General features: G+C 29.8%; 1 protein-coding gene across 8 annotated transcripts in view; it reads right to left on the bottom strand.

The window, feature by feature from the left end:
* The window catches only part of LOC143249869 (dolichol kinase-like), a 30,287-nt gene extending 8,513 nt beyond the window's left edge, over nucleotides 1–21,774 (bottom strand). For 3 of the 8 annotated variants that reach the window (XM_076500446.1, XM_076500443.1, XM_076500442.1), the window contains exons 1-9: nucleotides 21,468–21,741; nucleotides 18,218–18,282; nucleotides 15,523–15,611; nucleotides 12,755–12,912; nucleotides 10,399–10,568; nucleotides 9,568–9,621; nucleotides 5,588–5,776; nucleotides 1,392–1,592; nucleotides 498–660 (exon numbers count right to left, since the gene is read on the bottom strand). In XM_076500446.1, coding sequence (XP_076356561.1) covers nucleotides 498–660; nucleotides 1,392–1,592; nucleotides 5,588–5,776; nucleotides 9,568–9,621; nucleotides 10,399–10,568; nucleotides 12,755–12,896 — 919 coding nt within the window. In that variant the 5' untranslated portion in view covers nucleotides 12,897–12,912; nucleotides 15,523–15,611; nucleotides 18,218–18,282; nucleotides 21,468–21,741. Of the gene's footprint in view, nucleotides 1–497; nucleotides 661–1,391; nucleotides 1,593–5,587; nucleotides 5,777–9,567; nucleotides 9,622–10,398; nucleotides 10,569–12,754; nucleotides 12,913–15,522; nucleotides 15,612–18,217; nucleotides 18,305–21,467 lie in introns of all 8 variants that reach the window. The other 5 variants (XM_076500450.1, XM_076500444.1, XM_076500448.1 and 2 more) reach the window with 5 other exon arrangements.
* Nucleotides 21,775–22,039: the final 265 nt, after the last annotated feature.

The raw sequence follows: 22,039 nt of genomic DNA, 5'->3' as shown, positions 1-22,039 counted from the left end.
CAAAGAAGAGTCTCAAAAGTGGCAAACAAAATAAATGCAACTGCCAGCAATATAAACTGTGGTCACCAACATTAGGATATAGACTAAGAGGAGAGATGGCTCAAACATGCAGATACTTGTGTCTTAGGAGGGCTGATATCTACAACATTGGCCAGGATTTGACTCCCCAATAATAAGATGTTTTAAAATATTATGTGGAAGCCAAAAACAAGCTGAAGATTAACTTATCTCAGATGAAAATAAGAAGACAACTTCAGATGCTTGGACTACAACCAGTGGATAGTAAATGATAATAAGTGTGCAGTGTGGTCGAATGAACCATTTTCTGTTTTTATATTCACGACAGTGTAAAAATATAAGTGTGTATGAAAATGAACCTGATGTCAGCTGTGTGCTCTGACTTTACAATCAGTGTGTGATACATACAAGTACAAATTCTTTCTGGACATTAATAAAGTGATCTTTTGACCCCACAGAGATAAGAATTACTTTCTTACCAGTCTTCAAAGGAACTGGACAAATCCATAAAGGTAATGAGCAGCCAACCAACAGATAAATATGGGTCAGTATTAAAGGACCCGAGTCCTTTTCATCAAGGAAGACAGAAAAAGCTGTTTGGACTGCCTCACCAACAGGAGGTATCTTGAAAAATCTGATGGTCTGAAATGATTTAAAATAACCTAAGACTGTCACTTTTTAAATTTCAAAATAAACCTTTAGTGCTGAGAATCCTCAATTTCACAGAAATATTAATCTGCTCTTAACCCAGAACATACATCATCAGAAAAGTGTTAGTAGTAATAAAAATACACATGTCTACAAGTGATCTATCCCATCTATCTAGCTCCCTTGTTAGGTTGTTAAGAAACTAATGTTAGATAAAGTAATAGTGCAGTTATTAAAATGAGTCAGTCCTAAGTATTACAAATATGTTTCATTGTAGAGTTTTAACATCACTGAAAGTTTAATTCACACATTTATATATATAATTATGATTCTAAGTGCTTCTTTGAAAGTTAACTAAGAATAATTTCAAAATATTTGAGTTTATATTTTCACTTAGCATTAGTTTTGTGCTAATTTTATTTCTCGGTTGGATAATTATATCAAATACAAAAGGTTTTCAACCAAAACCAACTTAACATAAATTTAAATGATATATATCATACAAGAATATCCTTGACCATGTCTCTTGTGTGTGTTTCTCACAATAAAGCCACATCGAGCTATCTGCTGAATCCACTGAGGGAACTGAACCCTGATTTTAGCATCATAAATTTGTAGACTTACTGCTGTACCAGTGGGGGACACAATGCTTGATTGTAAAAGCTAATATTTTGAAAGTTAACCATAAGTAAAACTAGAATATTAGGATAATGAAAAGAACATACTTCGATCAAAATAAACAGAGCAAACACCACTCCACTAGCCAGGTAGAGAAGTTCACCTTCCATGAGAAGCCCAGGAACATACACTACAATCACCATAATGTGAAAAACCTTCCTTGTAATCGTTGAGACTTTTCCCTGCCAACTTCCCACAAAGAGAATGGTACTAATTAAAGATAGGGTCCAGAGAATTATCAAGGTTACCTGTGAATAATAAAAATAAATTCATATGTTCATTTAAAAGTACCTTAATGAAAGGAAACAAAAATACATTACCTTTTTATATATTACTTTAACTTGCATGTGTGTTCTTCAGATTTTTTTGCATTTATTAACCATGAACAAAACTTGTAAAACATTTTTATATGATTAAAATGGTTCAGAAAGTTAGTTTCCAGATTAAATGCTAAAAGTTCAGCACCCTAAGTTAAAGTACTCTGTAGCAAAACATGTATCGTTACAAAACATAAAGAAAAAAGGTTTTCAAATTGTAAATCGTAATATAAATAATAATCATATCAGTGAAAGAAAAATAAAATATGTGGATAAAGAAGTTTGCCTTCTTTCCTCAGAAGAAAATGATGCAAGAATCATATATGCTATGTGAGAGGATTCCAGAGTCATGAAGGGCAAGCAGTGTGATGAAATATCCAATTTCTACCGTATGTTGTGTGCATGTATATTTACCGAGGACAGTGCCAATTTTCAAACTATTTGAACAATAAACTATAACCATGTTTTTTCCACTAATCAATAACAGTAACATGTTTCAAACAAATAAAAAAGAATCATAAATAAACACAACTGCCTTTTCTTAATTTGATATAATGTAAAATTTACTGCTGGAACAGTTTACTTATTACTTAACAGGCATGTCACAGCCTTGTGCAGTTACATTCAAAATTTAATTAATTAATTATTATTGTATACAAATACACTTGGCATTAAAACATTAATGAGTAAAACTGTAATAGAAACTATGTCCTTAATTTTATAAAGAAATATTTTAAAAGAAACTTCCATTTCCCCTAGTATAAGAATTGTCATATTTGTTCTCTCGGTCTTCCTCTTGTCTAAATTATTTAGAAACTCCACTCTTACAAGAAAGAAATTTAAGATAACTCATTTTGATAATGTAGTTATTACTAAGGCAAAGCATAATTTTGATAGCCTTCAATCTTATTTATTAATGGAGATGTACACCAGAAAATAAGATTAATTTTTCACATCCTCTCTTACATAAATTGCCAAACTTCTGAAATTCCATAATATATTGTTTATAATCAATAGAAAGCATAATTTAATCTATCAAATGTTTGTTGTTACAGAAGTTTGCAGTTTCAGTTTTAAAGGTTCTTATATTAAAGTTATAAAAGTCATAAAACGTTTGACAGTTATAGTGCACTGTTCATTTTATATATGTTATTATTCTGTGTTCATAGGTGCATTATTTAAGTAAATAAAAATTATTTAATATATTAGTTCCATTAGTATGAATAAAAATAGGCTTAAGATACATCGACAACCAACAGCAAAAGTCAAGCAAGTGATATAGTTTTTGTTTTTCATTTATTATTGTAAAAATTAAAACTTTAGGTTAGATTAGGAAATATAATAATAAAAGTTATAAAAATGTTTCTCAAGGTATGAAAGCAAACAGCTGTGTTACATAATTTGATATGGTAATATGAGCTATACTTTTGTCAAGTAATTTACTTGTGTGGTAGGATTATTAGTACCACATGGGCCAAAAGACAATAAAATGAAAGTAAAAACATAGGTATACTGTTATGAGCTTTAAGGTATTTAGGACTAACAACTGTAGTATCCAGTTACATTCTAAACAAAAGGCTAATTTAGATCTATTTCATATTTCATGGTGATAACAAGGTTGGTTAAATTGACCTAATGCACATACAGTTAGGACAGTTAGAGATTATGATGAATTTCAGTATTTCTAATCTTAGCATGAAGTCCACTTCACACCCTGAACTAATTGATAAAGAAATCAGATTTATTTTTCATGTACAAAAGACTTATTATGTTTACTGAATGCTTGCATGTACACAGTTTGTAGGCCTGTGATGCAATAAAACAATTCAACAGATCAAACTGTAGGGGATGATTGTATGCACCATACCCCACCTAAAATGAAGGGGAGATGTATACCCTCCCCTCAGGATCTACACCCTGTACACAAAACATTTCAAACACAAAGTCTGACAGTTACAGAGCCAGCAGCAAGTGGGTTAACCCTTTCAGGATATGTTAAGGGTTAAAAGCCATGTCATAGTGATTGTTGACTTGCAATGAAAATGTTATTGAAATATTTTTCATACATTTATGTCTGTTCAAACTTTAATATTATATACGAAGTCAGTTTCTCAATTTAAAAGTACATATCAAAAGATTTTAGTGATGTTTGTGATACTAAATCAATAGTTTCGTACAAATTAGGAACTCAAATTACCAATATCGACAAGATAGAATATAAAACAAAAACCTTGTATCTCTTTACTTTGCTGAAATATGACTCAAGTACTGAATCAAACACAGTTGCTCTGTTCACATTTTCTCACATTTGGAAATAATCTCTTGTATACACGTAGTATAATACATGACATTTGAATAACCAATCAATAGCTTAGAATCTCCTCCTCGTGGGTTTTTCAGCCATTTCAGTGTGTTAAAAGGCTACCACATTCTTTTGAACACAGAGTTGAAGGAGGCAGATTGTGTCTTTGGTCTGTTTGAAGTTTTGTATTTTCTTTAGACCTAAATACAATTTAGTTATTAAGCTTGAAAAAATTATAGTAGAATTCTATTGAATCTTTGGTTATTCAACTGTATATATAAAAAAACCTAAAAAATAATTTTGTTTCATATTCTCCACACACAAAATTTTAAAAGGCTTATCAACCTGTGACCAATAGCAACTGAGTTCAAAGGTTATAGCTAGAAAAGATAACTGTTTGCTTTTCTTCATGTTGTTCTATATTTTACAAAAAAATATTAATATATTTCCAAAAAGGAATATTCTATATACATATATACATAATGTATAATAATTGAAATGTGACTGTACATTACAAAATTCTAGTCCATTAAAACACTGCCAAGATATGGTCATTTTGTAAAGACCAAAGGTCAGTTTTATGTTATTGCATACAGTAACATGAGCATACATGTAGCAGTGCTAGTCATGTAATGTTAGCTAGGCATCACTACAAGGTTAGTATAATAAAAAATAATAAACAACACTGAAAGTTGAGCTACTTAAACATTTGTATTTTTGTATTATAATCTGTAGACATTCTAGCTCCCTTCCCCCCAAAAAAAGGATAACCAATATTTCTTAATATTTTTATGATAGTTCGAAGTTTCCCAAATTGACAGATCCAGCATAGTTAGGTCAGAGAAAATATAAAGTGTTACTAAAAACAAATGTTTTCAATGTTTTAGGTTTTAGACATTACACAAATAATATGAAATTTTTGGAATGAAGAATAGATTTTTCCAATTATAACATAAAATCACTTCACGCTCGGACTAGTAACGAGACTGTATTTTAATAAACAAATCTTTAGTAAAAAATACTTCATAAAAAATCTGACCTTTTGTGTACAAAAAAATCTTTACTGAAAGTCTACCAAATTTTATACAGATAAAAGCGCTGCATCAGAAGTTATAGTATAAATACTTAAACACAAATGTGCACACAAACTCACGTATACTATACCAACAAGACCATTGTGAAAAGGTTTAATGCTAATACATCCCAAATATAACAAATACAGTTATGATTGACATAAGTGTACAAATATTAAGCCTAATAAATTGTACCTTAAAGTTCGGTTTGATAGCTTTTTATACTAGGTATTGTTCGATTGATAAAAGCAGATGCATTTCCACCAAAATGTTATTGTTCGTCTCTCCTAATTTGTCTGGTGTGGAACTGATATTGAGGTAACATGACTTGCTTAGAGTCACATAAACTTTTCACAATGTTTTTACATTATTTTTCCCATATTATATCAGTTAGAAAACTACAAAACAGGAGAAACATTTATGTATATGAATTGATAATTAAAAAACACAGAAAATGAAAACTTATACTGCACTTTACTCGAGGTAAATAACTAACCATTAATGAAAATAATGTGAGTTAAAACTATTTTTAAATACAAATAAAAACTTACTCTTTCTTGTGTTCCCAAACAAAAACTTAACAACCACATGACTGGTTCTTGTCTTAAGATAAAGTAACAACTAGGATAGATCAACAGTGTCCCTAGAGCCAGAAACAGCAGAGAAAATTGTAACGGATTATGAAAGTAAGGTGATTTATGTACGACCACTACAAACAATATGCATCCAACCAACACCACCTAGGAAAAAGAAAAACAACTATTTCAAATGTTTATTTTACAGTTTCAACCACAGCACCACAAGTTATCTTTTCACTATCTTGGAAAAGAAAAATTAGCTTTAAAAAAACAAACTTAAAATTATAAACTTTCTTAGAGATTGGAATTTTAAGCTATTTATGTACGTTGTTTTGTTGAATGATTTTTTTTTCTTCATCTTAAATTTAACCTCACTATAGGCATCATTTCCTGAATATTTCAACAGGTTTTAGTGAGTTACATTCAACATTTCATTACACTGTTTTCTTATAATGGTATACGAATAAATTTGGCATAAAAACATAATTAATAAGCCAACTTTTAAGACTCATGGTTGGGAAAACTTATCCTAAAAATGGATTTACGCATTAAACTAAGTAACCATAATCCAATAATACAATCTATAAAAAAACATCTGATTCAAAAATTATAATAAGTTAAATCTATAAACTGTCTTGCCAGGAACATAAACACAGAAAGAAAGGAAACTGTGGTGTTTGTAAATGCTGTATACCATAAATAAAATTATATTAACTGGAAGTGAAGACAAAATAAGTAATAAGAAGGACAAGTGACCTGAGAGGTCAAAATAGAATTATATTAGAAGAAAGCAAGAGTATGATATTGATTCTGGAGAAGATAGGAATGATGAAACCTCTTAAAACTATTACTGTTATGTATAGCTGTATCGTTTTCATACTTTATGAATTTTAAATCTGAGATAAGTTTGTGAATAGCAGAATCAAGTAGTTTATTTCTACCAATCAACACCTTCTGATATATTTCTAGATTTGGTACAATGCCTAGAGGGGTTAATTTTTTTATGACCTGGTTTTAATATACAAGTTTTGTGTTCTTAATTTTACAAAAAACAATATTAAAAAACCATATATTTCCCCTTATGAGAATTGTCATTTCCTTTCTAAATCTCTTTTCACTAATTTTTCACTTCTAAGAAGTATGAAACAACATAAATTAGCATTATAATATTGTCATCACTCAGTCAAAGCATTATTTTTATAGCCTTCAATCTTATTTAGTTACAGAACCATAAAATAGAAAACAACTCTTCTTGCCACACCCACCTGTCACAACCTTGATTTCAGAAATTGCCCAAAATTTTCTCTAATGTTTAATACCATATTTATTTATAACCAATAAGCTAAAGTTTTAATTTATCAAATATGTTACCTTACAGAACTGTCTATTTTGCTTCCAGTCCAAACTTTATTCTCAGAGGAAACACACTGAGAAACTTAACGTTACCTTACAGAGAACTGTCTATTTTGCTTCCAGTCCAAACTTTATTCTCAGAGGAAACACACTGAGAAACTTAACGTTACCTTACAGAGAACTGTCTATTTTGCTTCCAGTCCAAACTTTATTCTCAGAGGAAACACACTGAGAAACTTAACGTTACCTTACAGAGAACTGTCTATTTTGCTTCCAGTCCAAACTTTATTCTCAGAGGAAACACACTGAGAAGCTTAATGTTACCTTACAGAGAACTGTCTATTTTGCTTCCAGTCCAAACTTTATTCTCAGAGGAAACACACTGAGAAGCTTAATGTTACCTTACAGAGAACTGTCTATTTTGCTTCCAGTCCAAACTTTATTCTCAGAGGAAACACACCGAGAAGCTCAGCTGAATTTTTAACTATTCTTGCTGAGTAGTTACAAAGTCAAAAAACTGCGATAGTTATACAACAATGTCTGCTTCTTGCACGTTACACTTTTTTGTTCTTTGGTGCATTACTTAATTAAAATAACAAATTATGTAATGTAATAGTACAATCAGTATAATAAAGTAGGTAGAATTTCATTGACATTCAACAGCAAAAATGATCAGGTAAGTACAGTGTTTCTTGTTCTTCAGCTGTATTCTTCATTTATTAAAGTAACTAAAATGTAAAAATTAGAAACTTTTAGATTATATTATGTAAAATAAAGAATAATGGTAATTATAATAATAAAAGAATTTATTATCAGTTATACTGTTATAAGGGCAATAAAACAATAAATTTTAAGTATAAACAGATGTGTACTGATACAACTTTAAAGCTATTTGGGATAAAAAAATTAGTTTCATGTTACAATTTGAAGTCATTCCAGAAGGCATAAGATAATAGATTTCAATTTTTTTTCTTGGTGGTTATGAGGTCAACCAAATTGACCAACTTCATATAAAGTTATGGTAGATGAAATAAAATTTTACATTAAAAAAATATTTAAAATTTACTTATATAGTTTGAGATTATGCAAATGAAATTTGTAATTTTTCAGACAAAGTATTTTTAATCACAACATGAAAATCACTTGCACTTAGAGCAGTTAACACTAACTATGTATCTGTAAAGATATTTTTAGTGAAAATATGCAATTAAAACGTTTTTGTCTATAAATGACTTAATTCTTGGTTAAAGCTTTAAAATTTTGTGAGAATACACAAAACATATTATAACTTATAGTATAGAAACTGTACAGGTTAATTTTTCGGGCAAATCAACCAAGCCCATAACAAGAAAGTTAAACACAGCTCAAAAGTACAACTACAGAGCTGTCAAAAGATTAATACAAATAATACTCAGTTGTAAAATCACCAATAAAACTACAACCCTCACTAGTGCATCACATTTTTGAGAATGGATATTCATATTTTGATTCAAGTTCTATTTTATTGTGTTTAAAATGCTTCATAATTCTAAGAAAAATAATATAGGTCATATACCCTACGATTTTGGACAAATAAAATTATTAATCTCATACCAAATTATATCACTAAGTAAATCTAATTGGCAAACCTAGTTAATATAGTTTCTAATGATTATTTTTATACATATATACAGGATGTCTGAAAAATCTGGAACTGTAGCCACTTCAATAAATTTCAAAGAATCTGCTCAAAATTGTGTCCTTATAATTCAAAACAAGTGTGGATTAACAGTAGGATTAACTTACCACAATCAGTAGCACATCCAAAACTAAGAAAATCTAAAAATCACGTACAGTTCCATTCTTTTTTAACACACCCTGTAGATCATACCAAATGTACCTTGAAACAAACATATCTATGAAAGTAAGCAGTAAAATATCTTTCTACTGTTGATTGTTCCATTGGAAGTTTTCCTTTTATCTTTAAATTATGAAAGGAAAATTTATTTCAAGTTCCAATATTTCTTCCTCCCAGCTATTAAGAATTTGTAATTTGTGAATGAAAAATAGTTGATGACAATATTATCCATTTTGTCTGACATTCACTTAAAAACAAGTCAGTAAAGAAACTTTACAGAATAAAAATTTGTTAGAATTAATTTAACAGAAATGAAAAGAAATAAATTCAGTGACCGTATGGTTACTGTTAAATTGAAGAATTACTTTAATATTATGTCTAAGGCAATAACTTGGTGAGTTAAAAAAAAAAAAAGTACATATATCTTGACATTTTAATACACTGATATTAATGCATTGCATTGGGAGTTGTCAGGAGTTGTCAAAGCATTTGTTTTAAAAAACAGTTTTGTATTATTAAAATTTATATCTCTGTATTATTAACATTTATATCTCTGTATTAATAACATTTATATCTCTGTATTATTAACATTTATATCTCTGTATTATTAACATTTATATCTCATTATTGTCAAAGATTGAGTTTTTGAAACAAAATACCTTGCTATAACTAAAATGTCTAACTACTTTCTGAAGTAGAAACTGTTCAGTGATTTTTGTGGTTTGTGACCATAACTTAAACATTCTTACCTCAGTCAACTTACTTGAGAAAAACTTGATACATTTGAAGACATCTGTGATATTTGTGGTACTACAGCCTGCAAACAAATAATAGTAATCACCAAGAAACATACCATATTACAACAGTCTATATTAGTTACGTTAACTACAATAATAGAGATAAATACTTAAGGAAAATAATCTCTATCTCCAAAATTTTCATCTCAACTTTGAAAACAACAAGCTAGGGTGTTAATATACCAGCTTATCAGTCTTAGAGAGATAAGACAGTGTTATTGTCCTACTTTAAACATCTCTCATTATGGCAGTAAGTCTACAGATGAAAAGGTCATGTCTTTATAAAGATACTTCACAAATACAAATATATGAAAAAGAACAATTTATCAGATCTTAGTTGAAATCTCAGATTTTGATTCAAACATAAAATGTGGACAAGACTTTTATCACAAAAACATTCTTTAATGTCCAAAGTTAAATGCTTTAGTACTGAATTATTATTTTATTTTTTGGTGACAAAGGGTGTTTTTTAAGTTAAACAAAAAGGGTTATCTGTGCTTTGCTTACCATGGGTATCAAAACTTAGTTTCTAGTATTGCAGAAATACCAATGTGCCACTGAACAGCAGTGATGGAGGGAACATGTTGGAGAAACTTCAACAGAATGACTTTACATATGACCTCAGTGCCTTCTTTGATTTCATACAGAAGTATTTAATGATTACAAATGTAACAAGTTTATGTCACCATATTTAAAAGTACAATCCATTTATTAACTGTTCTTTATATTTACATATGTAAGAGAGAGAGAGAGAGAGTGTGTGAGTGAATCAATTTTATTAACATAATTTAACTCACTTGTTGTCCCAGGTACAATAACGACACACTGAGAAAAAGAACTACTCCTTGTGTCACAAAAAATGCCTCGCCCACTGTGAAACTCTTGGAAAAACACTCAGCAACTGATAGTATAAGTTTATTAAACACAAGATGGTTGAAATGGTTAAGACAAAGTGATGTAAAAAGACCTACAGTAAAGAGAAAAACCAATACATTAGATCAATGTTAAGTGTAATCACAACCATATATACCAATACATTAGATCAATGTTAAGTGTAATCAAAACCACATATACCAATACATTAGATCAATGTTAAGTGTAATCACAACCACATATACCAATACATTAGATCAATGTTAAGTGTAATCACAACCACATATACCAATACATTAGATCAATGTTAAGTGTAATCACAACCACATATACCAATACATTAGATCAATGTTAAGTGTAATCACAACCATATATACCAATACATTAGATCAATGTTAAGTGTAATCACAACCATATAAACCAATACATTAGATCAATGTTAAGTGTAATCACAACCATATATACCAATACATTAGATCAATGTTAAGTGTAATCACAACCATATATACCAATACATTAGATCAATGTTAAGTGTAATCACAACCATATAAACCAATACATTAGATCAATGTTAAGTGTAATCACAACCATATATACCAATACATTAGATCAATGTTAAGTGTAATCACAACCATATATACCAATACATTAGATCAATGTTAAGTGTAATCACAACCATATATACCAATACATTAGATCAATGTTAAGTGTAATCACAACCATATAAACCAATACATTAGATCAACGTTAAGTGTAATCACAACCATATATACCAATACATTAGATCAATGTTAAGTGTAATCACAACCATATAAACCAATACATTAGATCAATGTTAAGTGTAATCACAACCATATAAACCAATACATTAGATCAACGTTAAGTGTAATCACAACCATATAAACCAATACATTAGATCAATGTTAAGTGTAATCACAACCATATAAACCAATACATTAGATCAACGTTAAGTGTAATCACAACCATATAAACCAATACATTAGATCAACGTTAAGTGTAATCACAACCATATATACCAATACATTAGATCAATGTTAAGTGTAATCACAACCATATATTTGTATACAGTATCTCTAACTACACACAGTTTTAACCCTTCAACTACTATGAAGTGTTTTTAACAACATCTTAAGTGTTGTTTTAAAATGGATAGACATTTATTTCAACTATTTAATCATCATTTCTTAAACCTTAGGAACACAACCTGTTTTAAGAATACATGTGTGTGTATTTAGATGTGTAAAAAGTTTAACATTGATTCTCAGAGTTGAATGTTTACTGCCAGTTGAACAAAAATTTAATAAAATCACTACAATGAAAACCACGAACAATTAAATATTTTAAGTTGCCCCAAGATACAAACAGAAACATCAGCTGATCAACTGTTACTTTACAAATAGCTTTCTTGATCCCTAAATTTGCAGAAATGATCAATGTAGCAAAAAATACACAAAAAACTTGCATAAGATATTCAATAGCTCCATTAACTACTTCTACTGTACAAATTAAATTTGATTTCTTCATGTTGTATTAGAATACCTAATGTGTATTTTGCTTATTCTGATGTATGAATGATAGTTTCTCTTACACTGATTTTAATACTACCATCATTAAAACATTAGTTACGTAAATTCAGAAAGACACTCCTTTCTACAAAGGAATGGATTGTTAGAAAATTATTTATTTTGTTTCATTACAAGTAATAAGTAGACAGTAATTTGATAACATTTTAGGATTATGTGTGGTTAAGATGAATTACCAAGATAGCTGTAGCTATTATATAGATATTTCTCAAAATACCAGGAAACAAAAAAATTCCATTACTGTTTTGTGCATACTCACAATTTTTTTATTAAAACAAAAATGAGATGTTAACCTCATTTGAATGGGTGGGGGTCAAAGTGCATGTAATGTCAGACCTTTTACAGTGTTATATGTTTGATGTCAGAGTAATCAACTCTTCATTTAATCTAGTTGCTAATTCAGCAACAGTTCCTGATAGAAGATATTGAAAAACATTGTAGACATGGTTTTGAGAGGTAGAGATCACATACATATAATATGCAAACTCTATTACTGACAGAGTTATTTGTATTCTTTACACAGAGATCAGCTTGCACTCGACCATACTGTGAGTATCAATACTTTTGTATGACATCAATCTCGAAAATTTGATCCAACGGAACGACCCCATACCTATGTCTACTCAGGTAACTAAACAAATTACTGTATCTAATCTCGTTCACAAAATCTTCTCACCTAGTTTTGAGACGACACACAGCAGCATACTTTCAGTTAATGGTGGAAGGAGTAACATGACAGAAGGTAACGGAATGTCATTAAGTTGATCAGACAATAAAGTAATAGTACTTGATGCAGTAGAAAGCCACACAGGAAACATGCTATTGCATACAGTTCTATTAAAAACATATTTTGTAATAAATACATTAAACCACAACAACCATTTGACTGACAAATAACTACCATAGCATAACAAAACTATTAACTCTTTTAGCCCCTGTAAGTAAGTGCATTTATATTCGATAATTCTTAAAATTCGGGAAAGAAAAAAAAAAAAAAGCAAGAAATCGAACCAATTTTTTACATGTTAATGAAAAACAGTTAATAGAACTCACAGGAGATGCCAGACTGTTGCTATTAATTGTAATAAATATCTGTGAACAGTTGGCTTTCTTCTATTGTAAACAAGAACTTTACACTAAAGAAATAGCTTCTGTTACAGTGGATATTAAAAACAAATTTTATAAATTGTTTTGTTAAACTGGCAACATAAAACATAAGTGTTAAAAATATTTTCACATTCTTCAGTTTTGTTCAGCAGAATATCTTGAAGACTTCATTCAAATTTTATCATGCACCATAATAATATTAATTTCCAAAACTAAGTTATTTCATCTCTTGTGAATTTTTCATGAGAATAATTCCATAACATTTATCTTATGATGGCTTTATTCTAGGTCATATATAAAAATACAAATAGAGTTTGCTTAAAATAATTATTTTCAGAGCTCACAAAAAACATTAGTTTCTCCAAACCTATTAGGATCTGGAATATTAAAGACTGAATTACACACCCTTCTATGTATATACAGACACTGGTGTTAAATTAAAGTATTAAACTGGTAAGCCTCACAATTATCCAAGCTCAGTATATAAATACATTAAAATCTAGACATTTAATTTTCACTCAATAATTTTTAGCTTCATTAAAATCAGACATTTTTTCTAATCCTCTCTTTGAAATTGTGACATGTTATTAAACCAAATACTTGTTTCTGAAAGACTAGATTGGACAAACTGACTAGAACTGGTTTCCATACAGCAGCTGTTTGTGATATACAAGTACTTATGACAGTTTAATATTGTTCCTATATTACAAACAAACCACATGTTAAAGTAACAGGTATTTAAGTAAAAGTTACAAGTTTCAACTGTACATCAGAACTGTTCCAAATAGTATGAGAACCTTGTAAAAACACAAAACCTAAAATCAATCTCCCAGTATAAAAGCACTTGTATATTATTATTAAAGGTTTCTTAATGTGAATGTATGTAAAACTACAAGAAACAACAAAATTGGATCTAATAATAAACACTGCACAGTTTCCGCCAACATCAAATAGTACTACAGGTTGGATAATGACGATAAATTCACTGTCAACTAAGTGATACTGTCCCACATTTTACACTGATTAATTACCTGGTGTGCAAGTTAGCTGGCTTACTGCTACAGCCCTTTTGAACTACATTGTATACACTGCATTGGTTCCAAGGAAAAACATCTTACAAGACTCTCATCATAATGAAGTTAAAACATGTACTACAGTTACTGATGAAGAAAATGAAAAATATATTCTTTAAAAGGTTTAAATAAAAAAATATATAAATTGTAAACAAAAGCTTTCAAACAGTGATAGAAATAAGTGTTAAACCCAACATGTATTATAACCTTTCTGGACTACTTTTATTCACCCTAAGTATCGCATGAATGCATCCTAAAATGAAAAAACAATTGTTAAATTATCCAAGATGAAATTGAATTGATACAAATAATTACTGTTAAACTTCTGAAATATCTCTTAAAATATTCCACAACAATATAGCTTAAACAGACCACAAGAAAAAATAAAAATTCATCAGATCATCAGTGTAAAGAATTTATAGACACTTCTGTTAGCTCATCAACACTTCTGTTGTGTGAACATTTGGAAACAATTTATAGACAGTTTGGTCATCAACACTTCTATTGTGTGAACATTTGGAAACAATTTATAGGCAGTTTGGTCATCAACACTTCTGTAATGAACATTTGGAAACAATTTATAGAAAGTTTGGTCATCAACACTTGTGTTGGGTGAACATTTGGAAACAATTTACAGACAGTTTGGTCATCAACACTTCTGTAGTGTGAACATTTGGAAACAATTTTAGACAGTTTGGTCATCAACACTTCTGTTGTGTGAACATTTGGAAACAATTTACAAACAGTTTGGTCACCAACACTTCTGTAGTGTGAACATTTGGAAACAATTTATAGACAGTTTGGTCATCAACACTTCTGTAATGAACATTTGGAAACAATTTTGTTGGGCTTTAGAAACCAAGACTACTTAATAATTTATTGAATTTATTATAAAGCACACATAACTTAGATTCAGTGTATTTAAATAATTTATTGTGATAGAAAACATGTCAAATAATTCTAAAAGTTTATACTGGACAGTGACCAACTTTAAGAATTATGTGAGTAATTACAAGGAACTGTAACAAACTTTGAAAAGGATGTATTATCACAATTATCACATGTAAAACACATTTAGAAGTTAAGATTTTAGGATATAATTCAAATAAACATTATGTTACATGAATGAAGAGCAAAATTACAAGTTTAGTACTAAAAGGTATTTGTTTCTATAGTTTCTTGGACTTTGCTTCAATATTTGAATCATACATCACATAAAAATGTGAAATTTAAATTTTCACCATATCTTAACACACTGACTTACCACTGACAGAGTCTAAACACTGCAAATATCCTGCAAGAACAGCTCCTGGTAGCAACATCACACAGTACACTCCAGCATTGTTTTCAGGACTAATACAATATACATTTATTTACTACAGGAGAATTAACCTTTCAATAATAATACTTCCAAATATTCCATAAAGAATGAAGTACTATATTACATTAACCATCATTAAATTTAAACAGTTTCAGAAAATAATTATATCCAATTTCTCAATTACTAATTTCTGCATATTTAACAGAGCTAGATAATTAATGGAATTTGATAATCAATCATTTGGTTCATTATCTGGTCATATTCAGCTAATTATTCTTAAGTAGTTAGATTAATTAAAAATAAACAGTCAGAGAAACACTAATTTTTATCAGATGATTGTTTTCGTGTATCATGACCTAATCAATTAGGCTGAAAAACTTGGAGGTATAACAGTTAATTAGCAGGACCTACTGCTAACTGTCAACATTGTGAAAAACTTACACTACCCACGTTTTTCTGCATAAAAATGGGAAGGAAGGAAACTAATTATTCTTGATGGATATCATATTAAAGACTTGTTACTTCAATAACATACATATTTCTCTTTTAATAATGTTTAGGTATTAACCCTACATATGCAGATAAGGGTTCAAGCACACATTGAGACCTTTGCAGTTTAATTCAAAATTTAATCAAATAAAATTATTAGTAGTGTATTTTAATAAACCATACATCAAACTTTGTCTCATTTAAGTTTTCATTTCAACAGGATATATGTAAATTCTGAAACTTCATGTGTACCATGTGACCTTGAAAGAGGCATGGATACCTTGTTAAATCTTACTGAAACTGAGGTAATGCAACTCCATAAGACATTCTAGAAAAGAAGAACAAATAAATTGCAACTTCTAAACATCTAGTAGTGTACCAGGTGCATCCTAAGTACAGAGACATTAAACTGACACTTAACAAAATAATATATTGCATTAAACTGGGTTGCTGCTATAAATCTGAGTTACTTGTCTCTAGCCAACAGATTCCTGCTCTGGTCTGATTGAATAATGGGAGTTAATTCACCCACGATCCTAAAGTACAGATTATCTACCCCCCCACTTTGTGTGTGAGTGTGTGTGTGTGTGGTTACAGCTAACTGAAAAAATGTAACACTGTGCAGCTACTAATATTACAGCCTTGTTCAAGACAAACTCAGATATTACAATCATAATTTGCTATTATGAATGTAACAATAAACAAAAAGCAACAGGATATAGAAATATTTAGTAAAAATATGTAAAGATATTTCTGAGAAAAATGATTTTGTTATAGTGCTCAAAGTTTAGGAACCTGAGTGATACTTTTTAAACAGTAAAACCTTATCCTGGTATGAAGTTTGGGGTATGGATCGACAGTAAATGTTTTATTCAATAAAACAAAATGGTGCATTTTCTGGACCAAAATGACCTGGATCCAGCCAATCAAAAAACCACAATGCATTATAGAAACTGCTCATTCGACTGAAACATGTGTAACTTTATTAATGAATATTAGAAGAGTTCTTGTTGCACAAGTCTTACAATCAATGGTTAAGTCTTTGTGTCTATAATAAAGCATACAGTTTAAAACTTAATTTCTATAACACTTCAGTAAATATTTAATTTGCAAAAGGTATTATTGTGAGTAAATAAAACTGGTCTGAATATGGAAATATCTAAGTGCATACAGCATGACTTAAGAAAACAAACACATTGGTGCATAGAGCATGACTTAAGAAAACAAACATTGGTGCATAGAGCATGACTTAAGAAAACAAACATTGGTACATAGAGCATGACTTAAGAAAACAAACATTGCAAAGTCACAAGAAGTGTTCAAAACAATAATGTGGAATTATACAAGGTGTATAATGTATCTCAGGTTTCTCGTCACCAAGGTGTATAATGTATCTCAGGTTTCTCGTCACCAAGGTGTATAATGTATCTCAGGTTTCTCGTCACCAAGGTGTATAATGTATCTCAGGTTTCTCGTCACCAAGGTGTATAATGTATCTCAGGTTTCTCGTCACCAAGGTGTATAATGTATCTCAGGTTTCTCACCAAGGTGTATAATGTATCTCAGGTTTCTCGTCACCAAGGTGTATAATGTATCTCAAGTTTCTCGTCACCAAGGTGTATAATGTATCTCAGGTTTCTCGTCACCAAGGTGTATAATGTATCTCAGGTTTCTCGTCACCAAGGTGTATAATGTATCTCAGGTTTCTCGTCACCAAGGTGTATAATGTATCTCAGGTTTCTCGTCACCAAGGTGTATACTGTATCTCAGGTTTCTCGTCATCAAGGTGTATAATGTATTTCAGGTTTCTCGTCATCAAGGTGTATAATGAAATGTTCTGAATGCCAGTTACCAGAATGAATTGTACTGTTTGTTGACAAAATAAAAACTGATCCATAAAGTCTGTTACAAAGTGCAAGTTATTTGCAATCAGAAAATGTTTAGAAACAAGTTACTTCAAAACAAAATACTTAATATGATGAAATTTTGACCTGTTTTAAATGTACCTTGTGAGAGAGAGATAATGTAATATATTTACAAATGTAAGAATAATTATTGTACTGTTTGTTATTTATCTATGAAAATTCTTAGACAAATTAAAACAAATTAAAGAATCATATTAATTTACAGCATTATGCATGCACCCTACCTGAGACGCCAGTGGTATTTCATATTAGTTTCAAGTTTATTCAATCATAAAACCATCCAAAAGTCCTGTTTGGAAATAATCAAAATACTGGAATGGTGAAGTATGAAAAAGTTCTTTGTTAAAAAACATAATATAGTCAGAGCAAGTTATGTAATGTTAGCTTGGCATAACTGGAGGGTCAATATAATATAACAATGAATATATATATAAAAGAATACAGTATGCCATACAGAAATAAATCTTCTGCTTACCAAAGCATCAAAACTCTCTCTCTGTATATATATAAGATATGTATATACATACACAAGTGTACTTACCCAAAACATTTAGATAAATTGAAAATCATACATTATACAAGCCACATATCAGTTCATAATCTTAAAAATATTTAATAAAAAATAATTAAAAAAAACAAACAACAAAAAGTATATTTGGGTTTTAAATGTTTACATTGTTTAACAAACTGTAAATAAAATCTTTTCACTCCATTACTGAAACAAAAATCGCCCACGGATAAGTAATCCAATCACACTTGTAATTCTTCTGCACTTTAGTCTGATGCCCAAACCAATAAATATTAATATAGGAACCACACTGGAACAGGCTAGCAGGCATCAGTGAAGTCACAAAGAAATATATTAAAAATATCTCTCTCTTATTTTGTAGTCTGAAGAACAAACTTTGCAAATTGTTTAGGAAAACACATAATAAGTAAAATGAAGACATGAAACACTGTTCACCGTAATGTCTACCATAGATCTAAACAAAAAGATCATGAAACATCATTTTGTAGCAGAATAACACTGAGCTTAATCATTTCTGAATGGGTCATGGGTCAAAGGCCAAGTCATCATGTTTGTTGATTTGCATTCAAAATGTTATTAAACTATTATTTTATTTCTTTATGTTAGTATATTTGGAATCAAATTATAGATTATAATTCAAACTTTGACATTATATACGAGTTAATTTTTTTTAAAGTAAATATTAAAAGAACACACCAAAATATAAATTTTAGTGAGTCACATAGGATGTTGAATGCAGTACTATTTAGATGTTTGTGATGTCAGAATACTAAACCTCTATTTTTAAAGTAGGAACTCAAATTACTAACATTGACAAGCTAGAATATAAAATAAGAACTGCATACCTGTTTATTTCACTCAGATACAGCATATGTACTGAATCAAACACAATGGCCCTGTTCACCTCTTTACACTTTTGAAAACAGCCCCTTATATAAACTTACTTCAACATATGACGTGAATATACTATCAACATCTCAGAATGTCTTCCAAGTGGTTTTCTCAAATAATTTAATCTGTCAAAAGGCTACTACGTTCTTTCAAACTAAGATTTCAAGGAGGTAAATTATGTTTAAAGCCTGCTTAAAGTTTCATATTTAATCAACTCTAAATGCATCTTGGTTATTAAGGTTAATAAATTATAGTATAATTCTAAGGTATCAGTGTAGTTATTTATGAGTTTTTGGTTATTCAACTGTATATATAAAACCTAACAAAAATTTGTTCCATACCCTACATGTGCAAAATTTTAAAAGGCTTACCAACCTATGTCCAGCAGCAATCAAGTTGAAAGGTCACAGTGAAAAAGTAGTAGTTGTTTTGCTTTACTTCTTGATTTAATGTTCTCAGGGCCAAGCCTTAAGGCCTTTTCTATTTTTGATTTAAATCAGTGATACAGTGAAAGAATAAACAATGCATTACTTAAATTTGCAAGTAATACTAAAGTTTTGGTAGATGTTACTGGTTTATAAAAGATTCAGATCATTCAGTGAGTTGGGCAAATAAATGGCAGATGAGTTTTAATGATAATAAATGTAAAATAATGCATGTGGATTACCATAATTTTAAATATAATATAGATGGGAATAACCATAATAGTATCACCAAAGAAAAGAATCTTGACATAACAGTCAATCAGCCTCCAAAGCCATTCAACCAACGTGTTGTTACTAGTGATTTGGCAAACAGAATTTTAACTTGTATCTACATAAATACTGAATACAAGTCAAAAGAGGTTATACTTTCATTGTACAGGTCACTATTTGAAATGCTGTGTTCAGTGTATGGCTCCTAACTTAAGGGAAGACATTGGATCATTGGAAAGGGTTACTACAATGGTACCTGGGAATAAAGAGGTTGTCATACAAGAAGAGGTTTAAATCCCTCACATTGTTTTATCTTAAAAACAGAAGAGTTGGGGTGGGGTCTGCTTGAGGTGCTTAAGTTTCTAAAGGAAACAGACAGTGTTAATGTATCACTTTTTCATATTTAACAGAGAGAATAGTAGGACTAGAGAACATATAAATTTTGGCAGAGTAGGAGTCATCTTCAGCTAAGATAGTTTCATTTTTCTAACAGGATTGTTGGCCTTTTGGATGGATTGCCTCTGGATCTTGATGTTACAGGCAGTAACTTTAAGTGATTTGGTTTGAATTTTCCAAAAACCTATACGAGAGCTATCTGCACTAGCCGTCCCTAATTTAGTAGTGAAAGAGGTAACGCAGCTATTCACTACCATTCACTGTCAACTCTTTCATCATCATATTATAATGCCCCCAAAGTGAAAAGGCAGGCATGTTTAGCAGGAAGGGAATTTGAACCTGCTATGTCTTCAGATTACAAGTGCCCTAACTGCCTGACCATGTCGAGCAGACATTTAAGTGAATTTAAGAAAAAGGTTAATAAATGTATGAATGATAATGGCTGGCTTTAATATTTCTTTAATTTTTTCTGATTATTTTATTTTTTTTTAGAGGATGGAATAGCCGAAACGGACCAACATGCCTTACGTTGTCTCAAAACATTATGTTAAACAAAATTAAATGTTACTGTTAACGTAAATGCAATTTAAATTATGAACAAATATTAACACAAACAGTAATAAAAAAAAACTTGATACTGGTAACAATAAGAGAAATAATAAATTTAAAAATGAATGTTTAGGATGTTAAGGCTGATTTAGGCAATACAGTTATCGCTCTCGGTTGGAAAATATAAATTTACATAGCTAGTTAATTTTAAATTGCTTATAAACTAACGCTAACTGCTCACTCGTGTTTAATTTTAATTACCTATACTATAATTTGATTGGCTTTTATTTCATAATGATAGCTTACTTGTTGTATAATATTTCTTAATTATTTTTGTATGTTAGACTGCTTTACAATTTAGCATGTTTGATAAAAATCATACTGTAGTTTATGTAAACTATATCGAATACTTACTCAGTTCGAGTTCTGATCTGCTTTAGTACGGTTAAAACTTAGTTACTTTTGCTTATCAACTTTATTAATAATATTATTAATAGAGTAAATTGCTTTAGTATTACATAATCCACATATAGGATACTTGTTTAATACTTCGAACAAGTATTTGATCTTGTAAACACGTTTATTACACTAAAATCATAAAGTAGCCGAATTCTTCCGGACGTGCCTACAATCCGTTTGCCGGTGACGTCAAAACACGGCGTTCACCTACAAGATTGCACAAATCACCGTCTCCCGTTATCTTGAGTATAAATAAACAATCGTTTGAAATTTAAGGCGTCTTATAATACAAACAAATTACTCGTACATTAAAATTGATGTCAAATATTTTAATTTTTACTAGACATTTAATTAAATAATGCATTTAAATGGCCTTCTATTTTTAAATATAATTCAATGTTGTTGTTTTGTTAGGCAAACGTCTTTACGCTATTGCATGAAAATAAGGCCAAGTTAAATTTATATAAACAAAAACAAATTAGTCTATTCTTCCACGATTCCTATACTGTATCAACGTTAAATTAACT

This window comes from Tachypleus tridentatus, chromosome 4 (assembly GCF_004210375.1).
Source record: "Tachypleus tridentatus isolate NWPU-2018 chromosome 4, ASM421037v1, whole genome shotgun sequence".
NCBI lineage: Eukaryota > Metazoa > Arthropoda > Merostomata > Xiphosura > Limulidae > Tachypleus > Tachypleus tridentatus.
This window is presented reverse-complemented; position numbering and strand designations above follow the sequence as displayed.